Here is a 12,670-nt window from a genome sequence, read left to right on the forward strand (position 1 = left end):
GTGTGTGTGTGTGTGTGTGTGTGTGTGTGTGTGTGTGTGTGTGTGTGAACTCCCTGCCCCACTACTGTATTATCTAACCCTATTGTCCACAAAACAATTCAGATAACACAGAGGCTAGCTAACAAACACAAAGTTGAATGGCAAAAGATACCATTACATTTGGGAGAAGAAAATCCGTTGTTTTCACCTTCATAGTTACACTGGAGAATATGTGGTCAAATTTTAGGGACAGAGTCAGTAATGGGTCATTCATCTTGGAAACCTTTGAAACTCAGACATATGTGAAATTAAGGACTTTTCTGCATATAACATCTGCAACAAAACAACCTCCCATATTGCATCATTTGGGCTTTTGAGTTTTATTGCAAATGGAAGTGCATTTTGATTGGTGGAAAACTGAAACAATGCCAGGAAATGCCCAATATTCCAATGTGATTATTATTATTATTATTTTAAAACTAACTCTTTTCTGAATTGCAGAGTGCAGTTTTTTTTGGGGGGGGGGGAGTGTGGGGAGAGGGAGGCCTACAATTATTTCGTGGTTAAAAATACCACAGATCTTCCTGACTGCTAGGCCAATGAGGTTTTCTAGACATGTTTCAGTTAGAGCTTGCCATAGAAGGAACAATCTGCTTTCCTCCCAGAAGCAAATGTGAAAATGTACCACAAAGTAATTTACTTTAAGAAATGCTAGTACTTATCTTTGTCCAAGTCCCACCCAGATAAAATTTAGTAATATGCGTTTTTAGGCATTAACTTCCTACATATAAGCTGGTAAAGTGACAGGGGTTGGTAATTTAAGTAACTTAATGGCATGCTATAATTTTAAGATATTATTGCTATGTAGATAGATATCAGTACAGAGAGCATCAGCAAGTGATTAAGTACTGCACTCATTGCTGCACTCAATGTACTGTACACTGCCAGGAAGAATTAGGACCCAGTTAAGTTTTTATTCCTCTGCCATGGTTCATATGAATTTAAATTTTGGTAGAACAGAGATGCCAAGGAAGCTGTTTGCATATAAGTGACATGAAACTGACAGAATGATAGAATACAATATAATCAAATGTTTAATTTACAACATCTATAGGAATATTAATTAAAGAAGAGATATGCAACTGAAAGATACCAATATAGGGCCAAACCCTGAGCTCTTGACTCAGTTTTTACTTAGGCAAAATCCTATTAAAATAAATGGGAATCTGCCTGAGTGAGGAAGGAGTAAAAATTTGAATAAGGCCCTCTGGATTTGGCCCATTGTTTACATTTCTCTGAAATAGCTATGCAAAACGGATTACAGCTGTTCCTTTTAGAAGTTGGAAATGAATGGCCATTATTTTTATTGACCCCTGTGTAGGATAAAATACATTTTCAAGTAGCTATGGAGGGAAGAAAAAGAGAAAATAGTCAAACTGTAATTAGAGGTCCCATTGTTACAAAGCAAAGAATGCTTCAATAGGAACCTGAGCAAGAAATTACTATGAGCAATTATATGATCTTGTGGTAATGCCTTTCTGAATACAATTGCTATGAAATGATCAGTGGAGGAGAAGAAACAATACAGAATAGAAGAGGAAGAGACACCATCAAAAGTGAGCATTGGGAAGGAATAGGAGATGACAAAGGAAACAATGGAGCGGACTGAGCTGGGGATAAATAAGTAAGTAGTGAGAGAACAAGTAGAATACTGAAGTGTGTGTGTGTGTGTGAGTGAGAGACACACACACACACACACACACACGGGACAAACACAATGGAGCAAACCACACACAGCAAGGAAACTGAATTATTTATTGAGCATCACCAGTTTGCAGGGAGTGTGACAATACATAGACACAAATGCATTCCTTTCCCTCTAGATTAGACAAAATTCAGGCCAGTGGTTGATGAGAGAATGATTGACTTTAATTAATCTTGTGTCAAATATATTTCTTTGGTGTATTATCAGTGTGACAGGCATGGTGGGAAAGGTGTACTTTAACGGTGAGGTCTGAATGAAGACATAATGGAGAGAGAAAAACAGGACAGAAAGAATGGAATATAGGGAGGCTGCAAAGATGAGGGAAATCAGAAAAAGAACAGAGCAGAAAAGGGGAAGTGAAAGGTGATTACAGAAAAAAAAGTCACTATAGACAATCTCACCGAAGGTCATTCTAAACACCACTTTTTTTAAATTCCTGGGGGTTCTTTTTCAAGTGTACATAGTTATAAAGGTGAAAACACTTTACAAAATTAAAATTCAACACAGTTATTGAAAACACACAAAATATTTCAAATGTATTATCACCAGGGTGGAAAGAATAGAGCTTACTGAATACAAAACATTATGTTGATTTATTTGGTTTAATCATGATAATACACTTTATACTTTATAGTGTCTTCAGTATCAGGCTCTCAAATATTAATGAACTAAGCTCCACAAGTCTTCTGTGAAGAAAGAAATTATCATCCCAATTTTACCCTGAGAAAAATGAGGTACAGAAGATAAGTGATTTTGCTCAGTGTCACACAGCAAGTAGAACCCAGATCTCCTGAGTCTTCAGTGCTGTGCTTTAAGCACAAGGCTTTGCTTTCTTCCCCTTAGTTAAATGAAGGAAGTTTGTATTTGCAAACTGACAATGGTAAAGGTAAAACTGAACTCCAGATTAGTCACCCTAATGCAGTCCCTGGGGGGAATACTATAGTATATTAATCCTGGCCCAGAATTTGGAGACATAGTTCCATGGGGCATGATCCTACATTCCTTATGCTCCCAAAACTCACTGAGTTCAGCAGACTTTAGGGTTCCTCTGACATTATGCCAGCTGGGGATCACCAGAGCACAGTGGCACTGGCACTGCACCCTATTGCTCCTGGGAACATGACCCTTACACCAGGGGCAGAGTGGGAAGGAGGTGTTATAGGGGGATTCCATACATGTTGGGGAACCCTCATACATGTTGGGGAACCCTCAGCTGTCCAGTTAGGATAGTTTTACAGTCCCTTTGCATCTCTGTAGCAACACAAAGGGGCTGTATGTGGGGCCAGGATCTGTGTCAACAAGACTCAACAAAAAACCTACGCAGTTCTATTGAACAACAATATTATAGCTCATACAAACTTATCATAAAACTCTCCTCATTGTTAGTGGTATATTTCCTAGACAATATTTGGCTTTGTAATTAGCACAGAATTTGAGGGTCCAAAATTCATTAGAGGCCATTGACAGGGTTTGTAAACATTTAATTTTCCACAAAGGGAGTGGTTTACTGGTGTGAGAAGGAGGCTGGGAATCAGGACTCCTGTGTTCTCTTGCCAACTTTGCCAATAATTTTCCCTGCATGACCTGAAGAAAGGCAACTTGACCCATCTACAGAATGAAACAAGAATACATATCTACCACCCAGAGGTACAGTGAAGCTTAGTTCATTAGTGGTTTGAAGTGCTATGAACGCCTTAGATGGAAGGTGCTGCACCGTATAAATGATTATTTATTCATAATACTTCATGGAAATATGTGGTTAAATCGTTTCAATTCCTGTAAAATGTTTCTGAGAAAGAGAATTACTTACTGCCTTCCCACGTACAATGTAAGAGATTCAGTGCCCCCTCTACCCTTTTCCAGTGCTGAAGGTGAAAGAAAGCATATGCTATTGCTTCACTGTCCCCTCTCTTCAGAATATGTTCAGGGGGCAGTATTAAGCTTTTCATTTCTAGTAGATACTGCAATAGAAAGAGAGAACACAATTATTTCAGATGTAATAATAAACACAGTAGCTGCTTGCAATTCCTCAATGCACACTGAAAGCTCTATTTCTCTAAAGTACTTTTATTCCTAAGTGTTTCATCAAATATGTAACATCACAAACTGCACTTGAAGATAATTATTGAATTATCCCAAACACTAAAATATGCCACCAGATGGTTAATGTTGTGCTCTTCAGCTGTACTGGGGACCACAGAGAATTTCAAAATGAGATGTCTCTCTTATCAAAGAGAAAGAGAAATTTAAAAAACCCTCACACAACAGACAGGATGCTTGAATTACAACAGCTTTTGAATTAAAGTATTTATAATACAAGAAATGATGTGAGAAAGTAATGAGGTGCTTAAAGAATCTAGCCTCTCGCCAAAGAAATGGACAATAATTTTAGCTCATACACAAGGTCTTCATAAAACTATTTCCTTACAATCAGTGTATTATCAAGGATATGAATGTGGTAAAGTTTGCACCAGTGTCAGGATGGTGGGACAAAGGAGGACAGAAATGGACAGTGATTTTGGGTGCCTCAATTTTTGGGTGCACAACATGAAACACCTGAAAACAACCTGATTTCCAGAGGATGGGTGTTCACCATTCAAGCTGGGCACCCAAAATCACTTCAGAAAACGTAGGCCAAGTTGTTTATTGCAACATGGGACATACCAATGTCTAACACACAGACAAGTTCCCCAAAATATAAAGTGACAGAAATCCCAAGAATGTCCATGATACAGCAGTAGTTAAAGCCCCCAAATCTGTCCAAATGGATGAGCTTCTCTGAGCCTCTATCTACATTCCCCATAAGTTCCATCTGCTGGGTGACTCTCAGACCAGCATATGACTCCTTCTGCTTTGGTGCTATCTGCCTAACAATTCTTTGAGAGAGAGAGGTATCTGTATTTTAAAGACTCCTCTCCTTTCCCAGCCTGCTTTACCATGAAAGGGATGACAAGTAGTCTTTCCCTGTCTTTACATAGCCCACTTCAAGTAACTTACTCTTTCTTCTTTGCTGTAGAGCAAAGTGGCTCTGTGCCAGGACCTGGGTTCATCTTCAGGGAAGAAGACAAAAACTCTCCACAACCTGCTTCTTGGTCTTCTGAAACTGTATTAACCCAGTGTTTTTAGCACTGGGGAAAAGAGGAACTCTGACCTACCCTTCTCTCCGTCAGTTACAAAGCCTTAACTTAGATCACGATGACAAGTTGAGTTTGTTATTAAACAATGACTTGTTCTTCTTTGAGACCCGCTTCTGATTCCCCAATGACTTGTTTGGTCATGATGAAAGCAAAGGAATAAACAACCAAAGTGCTACTTCTAGGATGCAGAGCAGTAATAACCTTGCACTACAAAAGGGTGAGTTATGGGTATGTATAAATGTTTCTTCTTCTGCAAGTGCCAACAGTGTGCTCAGCCCTGTATGATTCAGTTATCAAGAAAGTGCTCTGCACAGAAAGTTTACAGTCTTGAACACAGACAAGATCCATTGGGAGATCTAGAGGACGGAGATACCTTGGATAAACCTCTTATCCTCCTGACCCTCTTAATCTAATATTTTCCATTTTTTTCTATTTGTGGGTGTTGTAGAAGAAGGGAATCTTTAGAAATACTTTAATAAAAATGTATGTGTGTGCATGTTCGTGGCAGGGGGAGCTATCACATGGATACAGGGAGTGTATTCCATACATAAAGAGCTGCGTAGAAGAAGGTACGAAGATGGGAGTGGCAGAAGGAAATGAAGGTGTCATCAGGGCTAGGGTGATGCGGGTGAGGGAGAACACTGAACACCAATGGGAGACAAGATTCCAGTTCTAGACTGCAGTGGAGATAGGCAGGCTCTTGAAGGCTAGAATGAGAACTTTAAACTTGATACAACAGGCAATGGCCAGTGGGCTGATTTAAAGAGTGGGGTGACGTGGTCAGATCCAAAGGCAAGGATAATGTTGGCTTCAGTGTTTGGATGGATTAGAAGCGAGTGATTTGGGTATCACGAAGGAAGAGGGAAATAACAATGGCTTCACAAGCACATTAGCCATCAGGATAGAAAGAAAGAGAGATTTTAGTAAGATTATGTTAAAAGAAACCACCAGATTTAGGCAGGCTGGATGTGTGGAGAGAAGGAGAAGGGAATTAGAGGGGACACCAAGATTGCAAGCCCGAGAGATAGAAAGAAAGAAAGAAAGAAAGAAAGAAAGAAAGAAAGAAAGAAAGAAAGAAAGAAAGAAAGAAAGAAAGAAAGAAAGAAAGAAAGAAAGAAAGGAGAAAGGTGAAAAGTGAAGGTTGTAGGAGGTAAATGACTGAGCTCTGTTTTGGTCGTGTTGAGTGTGAGCTGGCAGTAGGCCCTCCAAGGCAATATGTAGGAGAGGCAGATGTGTGGGACTAGATGGAATGGGACAAAGCAAGCCTTGAGATATAGACTTCTGAATCATCCATATGTAGAGGATTGTAGAAACCGGGTGAGCAGAGAAGGTAGGCAAGAGATAAGGTGCAGGGGGAGAAGAGGAACATACTAAAAGAGAAACCTGGAGAGAAAGGAGGACAGGAGCTGCCAGAGGAGTCCCTGAAAGAGCAGTAAGGGAGACAGGAGGAGAACCATGAGAGAACATGGCTATGTAAGCAAAGGAAGGATAAGGCGTCAAGGGGAAAGGTGTGATCAACAGTAAAGAAGGCAGCAGAAAGGATGCAGTGAAGGCCCTGTGGCTTGGCGAGGAAGAGGTACTTTGAGCATCTGGTAAATATATTCTCAGTAGAATGGAGAGGGTGGAAGCCAGATTGGAGGGGATGCAGAAGTGAGTTAGAAGAGATGAAGTCAATGCAGCAGTTGAAAATGGACCATTTAATCTTGCCTGTTTGCAGAGCACCTAGCATGCTGTGGATGTTACCAGAAACAAGGAATAATTAGAGCTGGTCAGCAAAGGGAAGAGAAAAATTGCGAACATTTCTGCACAATTTCCTCCATGTTCTTTGACACAATTTCAAAAACTTTGAAATTTTCAGACCAGCTATACTACTGCTATTGCTAATATATAGGGCCCTATATATTAGCAATCTATAGACCTCACATCACAGACCATGAAAATCTGGTCTCCCTTGGGAAATCTGGTCTTTTGTGTACTTTTACCCTATGCTATAGGCAAGGGATCGGCAACCTTTTAGAAGTGGTGTGCTGAGTCTTCATTTATTCACTCTAATTTAAGGTTTCCCGTGCCAGTAATACATTTTAACGTTTTTAGAAGGTCTATTTCTATAAGTCTATAATATATAACTAAACTATTATTGTATGTAAAGTAAATAAGGTTTTTTAAATGTTCAAGAAGCTTCATTTAAAATTAAATTAAAATGCAGAGCCCCCCAGACCGGTGGCCAGGACCCTGGCAGTGTGAGTGCCACTGAAAATCAGCTCGCGTGCCACCTTCGGCACGCGTGCCATAGGTTGCCTACCCCTGCTATAGGCAGTGTTTCTCAAACTGGGGGTCCTGACCCAAAAGACCCCAAGGCTATTTTAGAGGGTTGCAGTATTGCCACCCTTACTTCTGCGCTGCCTTCAGAGCTGGGTGCCCAGCCAGCAGCCGCCACTCTCCAGCCACCCAGCTCTGAAGGCAGCACGGAAGTAAGGGTGGTAATATGCCATCCTCACTTCTGTGCTGCTCCTGGCAGCAGCGCTGCCTTCAGAACTGGGTGCCCAGCCAGCAGCCGCCACTCTCTGGCCACCCAGTTCTGAAGGCAGCACAGAAGTAAGGGTGGTAATACCATGACGCCTTTACAACAGCCTTCTGACCCCCTTTAGCATCGGGACCCCAGTTTGAGAAACGTTGACTAAAGGGCTTTACATGTTTATATTTTACCATTTTAAAATACATATTCCTGCTTTGTTACAACCCCGTGTAATTTAAGATTTAAATATCTGAAACTGTGAAATTCCAGATTTTTTAAATGCTATGACTGTGAAATTTATGAAAATGGATTGTGAATTTGGTAAGGCCATGCTAATGTGGGATGGCAGAAAGGTTACTGTGATACTCAGATGATAGATGTTCCTGTTTTAATGGAATATTATGATCTGCTACCAAAATATGGTTTCTATATCCCACACCTGAATATGTATTTTGCATGGGGGTTGTCTGCGCTCTGAGAACATCCTCACAGATAGAGAAAGCAATAAAGTCTTGGTTTAAGAGCTGTTATAATACATGGAGCTATTTGATTACCTATATCGGAACTTTGGAGGGGTGAGCAGACTGGTTTTGGTGGGAGTAGGGAAATGCATTCACCAGGGGAATAAGTTGATGACAAAGGGTTGATTGAACATAAGCCAGAGATGCATGACAAGGGAGCCCAGCATGATGGACTAGAAACATGCTCTCTCTGAGGTAACTGAAGGTAGACAGCCTGCCTGGTAAGCTTATAGCAAAGATCAATCCTAGACAAGAAAGAAATGTGGTTAACTTTGTTTTGTCTGTAAATCTCCTTTTTACTCTGTGCTTTTACTCTACTATTTAAGTATCTTGTTTTTGAAGAAAGAGCTGTTGTGTGTCACACTGGTCATCTGCCTTCAAAAAGAGAATCAAGCCAGTGCCCCACCCCACACCCAGAAGTGCTTGTCAAGTTAAAAGGGGCTGGGAATGCAGACACCTACCCTGGCTTTGGTCTGGAAGGACAAGGATTGCAAAATCCACCGCAGGGCAGAGGGAGTGGAAAGAGCTGAACAGGCACTCACTAAGGGCCAAGTTAGAGACCAAAGTGAAATGGGTGTAGGGGGGCATAATCCTTTCACAGTCACGTTCATGGGCTGGTTTTGAGAATGGAGGACACTAGGCCATGCTTGTATGCAGAGCAAATGAGAGGCAGAAGAGAGGAAAAGATTGAGGGCGAGAGTAAGTGTTAGGCATGGTGGGTCAATAACCCCGAAGGGATGGGGTTGAGAGGACAGGTGCAGAGGAAACAAATGTGATGTCAGAGTCAGCAAAGGGTAAGAAGGAAAGGAAGAGGCGGGATCAGAGGGGAAGGAGAAGAAGGGGGGGAGTTATTACAGGGAAGCCATCACAGATTTTATAAATCTTCTGCTTGAAAAAATCGGGTAGGACCTGGGCAGATGAGGAAAGGGGCTTAAAGAATAGGAAAAGGTGAATAAGTGTGTAATTCCAGGAGGGAGAAGTAGTGCTGTTTTTGATGTAGACAACAGTACTGAAGGAGGGGGGGATGAATTTGCCGTGGAGGAAGTCTGTGTGATACTTGGATTTTACCTAGAGACTTTCAACTACACATGTGAGAACAGCAGGTGGACTGGTTTGGGAGCAAACATTTAATCGGATGGATAGTTTGGTGTGGGAGGGGAGTCAAAGGAATCAAGGGCTGCACACAGAGTGGAATGAAAAGCTGACTTCAGACTCATCGGTCACGAGAGATGGGATGCCTCTGGGCTGCAGAGAAGTCAGAAATGTTTCTTATCGGTTCCCTTAAAATGATGTTACTGCATATTTCAAAGCAAAGATTCCACCTTTTAGCAGAAAGGAGCACATCTGCATTAACTACAAAGCATTATCTTGATTTTTACAATTTTAGAATATCTAACTCCTATCTCAGTGTTCTCTTTTGCAACTATTAGAATAAGTGGCAAGACAGATTCTTAACATTTAAATATTTGAATTAAAGGAAAAATTAAAAGCCTTGCAAAGATACTTCATTATCTGGAGAAGAACAAATATAACAGCAGTGCCTTTTCCCAAAGAATTCTTGGATTAAATCTTGTTACTTTGATTCCTACCTACTGTTTGTTGTCTCCTCATGGTCACAAAAATAAAATTAAATTAAAAATAACAGATACAAAACAAGAAAACTTCTGAAAATTGCTAATAAATATTGGACCCAATAATTAACTGTGATGATATATACAATTATACTCCCACTCCATGTTATTCCTAGTTCCAAAAATGACAATACTCAGAAGATATTTCTAACAGCCGTCGGCCTGAAGGTGCAGCACTCAGTACCACACACGATCAGGGTTGGTGGTGGTTACTTTCCCAAACATGGTCTCAATCTTGCAAGTCGTTTGGGTGAAATTCACCCTTATGCAGAAGGTTGGCACAAGGCCTCTACGTGACTGAAATCCTATTAAGCCCTCAGAACAAGTCTTGTTCTGGTCCTCTGCACTTGGGTCAATTCCACCCTCTGTGCACAGAACTGACAATGTTTCAATGGAAGTTCCCCATATGGAGGTCATGCAGGAACAGGTCCTGGTTTAATGTCAAGATGAGAGCTGGGTGGAGAATGGCAATTCCATTTCTTGAAGAATTTTGAGATTTTGAAATCTGATTTCGTTCCAAGTTAGAACCACCCCCTAAAATGTTGAATTTCCCTGCAAAACAGAATTATCGTTCTCTCCCCAGCTTCACTGGGATCCTGGCTCCAGGGATCAATACAAGATCAAAAGTTGGCGAATGAAAAAAAAAAAAAAAGCCTCCCAGTTGGGCCCATCAACAGTCTGACACTACACTAGACTAGAAGCAGTTCCAAATGCAGATGAAAAGTCGATTAACAGGCTAAATAGGCAACATATCAAAGAGACAGCTTTCAGAGTAGCAGCCGTGTTAGTCTGTATCCGCAAAAAGAACAGGAGTACTTGTGGCACCTTAGAGACTAACAAATTTATTTGAGCATAAGTTTTTGTGGCTGTAGCTCATCTTAATTAATTAGCCTCTTAGAGTTGGTAGGGCAACTCCCACCTTTTCATGTTCTCTGTATGTATATATATCTCCTTATTATATGTTCCATTCTATGCATCCGATGAAGTGGGTTGTAGCCCATGAAAGTTTATGCTCAAATAAATGTTAGTCTCTAAGGTGCCACAAGTACTCCTTATCTATTTTAGCTAATAACAAGAAATAACTTAGGGCTATAGAGCTTTTACACTCAGCCCAGCACATGGGGTGGCAAGTAGTGTGCCACTCCATGAGAAGCTCTCTAAGGGAATGGCTCTCAGAGAGGTACAATTTCTCTGAAGCATCTCTTTTCTGTGGTAATGCAGGAGTAAGAAAGATGGGTAGCATAGTGTAAAAGGCCCATTACCCTCCCCATTCCTACTGGGAACCAGGTAGTGTGTGTATAGGGGGGAAACCATTACTCCTCAACCTACTCCACATCTCTCTCTGCCTCTCCCCCTACCCCCAACCCACTAAGGCCAGAAGGGACCCCTGTGGTCATCTAGCCTGACCTCCTGTAAAACACAGGTCACAGACCTTCCCCAAAATAATTCCTATTTGAACTACAGCATATGTTTTAGAAAAACATCCAACTGATTTAAAAATTGCCAGTGATGGAGAATCCACCACAGCCTTTGGGAAGCTATTCCAATGATTAATTATTCTCACTATTGCAAATGTGTACCTTATTTCCAGTGTGAATTTGTCTAGCTTTGAACTTGGGATCTTGTTATACCTATGTCTCCTAGGCAGAAGAGCCCATTATCAAATATTTGTTGCCCATGGTAGCACTTATAGACAGTGATCAAGTCACCCGTTAACCTTCTCTTTGTGAAGCTAAATAGATTGAGTTCCTTGTGCCTATCACTATCATAGGATTTGAGGGTGCGTGGATGGGGAAATCAGGGACGTAGCCCCTACTGCCCCCCACCATGCTGGACCCAATATCTGGGTAGGTCCTGCAAAGCTGTATGGACTTTACTCCCTTCCACATCCCGGTGTGTCTATACAGAATCTTACTCTTCCTTATAGCCCTGCTACAGTCTAGCCCATGGAAAATAAATAAAGGACTGATGCTGCTGTACCTGGCTGCATTTCCTGTCTTAGTCTCTACAACTGATTCCTGTGTCAAGAAGTGCTGCATTTTGTTGTGTCCTACGGGATGTGTGGCAATTTTGCTGAAGATAAATCTATTACCACTATTACACAAAAAAACTAATGTTAAAAGAACATTATTAACATTGCAAATTCAAGCACTAAAGTTAGGAAATGCCAGAATTAAGGTTCCCTGTGCAACTTTTATTTAGCCCCCTTGTGCATACGCATTATGATAGTCTCTAATTACATGAGCACATACTAGTTTTTCCAAGGATGCCAGCTTTATTCAGTTCATGGAATGGATGGCGCTCAATTTACAAGCAGGTCTTCAATACACCTCTACCCCGATATAACGCTGTCCTTGGGAACCAAAAAATCTTACCGCATTATAGGTGAAACCGTGTTATATCGAACTTGCTTTGATCCGCCAGAGCACGCAGCCCCGCCCCCCTGGAGCGCTGCTTTACCACGTTATATCCGAATTCGTGTTATATTGGGGCGCGTTACATCGGGGTAGAGGTGTATTTTGTTTTAGCCTCCTTGTTCAATATGTAGCCCTAGGCCTTAATTAGGGCAGACTATTCAAACCCTGGTCCGAGGACAGAATTATTAATTTTCTCATGGTATTCCTATAGCACTCATGACTATAGTATCCCAGTGCTTCACCAACATTAATTTAGCATCACAACACTCCAGTGAGTTGAAGGAGAGCTATAATCCCATTTTACAGATGGGGGAGCTGAGGCACAGAGAGAATAAGGTCAAAACTTACCCAGAAGTGTCCACTAATTTTGGGTGCTCAATTTGAGACATGTGGGGCCTGGTTTTCAGAGTACTTAGTATTATATATAGTCAAAGCACAGCTCCCATTGACATCCCATTGAATCAGACCTGAGTCTCAAGTCAGGCATCCAGAATATGAGGGGCACACGTTTAGTCTAAATAAGTTCATGGAAGATAGGTCCATCAATGGCTATTAGCCATGATGGGCAGGGATGGGCATAGAATCATTAGAAGATTAGGGTTGGAAGAGATCTCAGGAAGTCATCTAGTCCAACCCCCTGCTCAAAGCAGGACCAACACCAACTAAATCATCCCAGCCAGGGCTTTGTCAAGCCGGGCCTTAAAA

At 41.3% G+C, this 12,670-nt stretch overlaps 1 protein-coding gene across 2 annotated transcripts in view; it reads right to left on the reverse strand.

Moving 5' to 3' along the window:
• The window catches only part of ST7 (suppression of tumorigenicity 7), a 245,792-nt gene that overhangs the window by 18,820 nt on the left and 214,302 nt on the right, over positions 1 to 12,670 (reverse strand). The window contains exon 12 of one of the 2 annotated variants that reach the window (XM_026648736.1): positions 3,570 to 3,705. In XM_026648736.1, the coding sequence (XP_026504521.1) occupies positions 3,570 to 3,705 (136 nt within the window). Of the gene's footprint in view, positions 1 to 3,554; positions 3,706 to 12,670 lie in introns of both variants that reach the window. The other variant, XM_026648735.1, reaches the window with a different exon arrangement.

The sequence above is a fragment of the Terrapene carolina genome, unplaced genomic scaffold (genome assembly GCF_002925995.2).
Source record: "Terrapene carolina triunguis isolate 2854851 unplaced genomic scaffold, T_m_triunguis-2.0 Scaffold68, whole genome shotgun sequence".
Lineage (NCBI taxonomy): Eukaryota > Metazoa > Chordata > Testudines > Emydidae > Terrapene > Terrapene triunguis.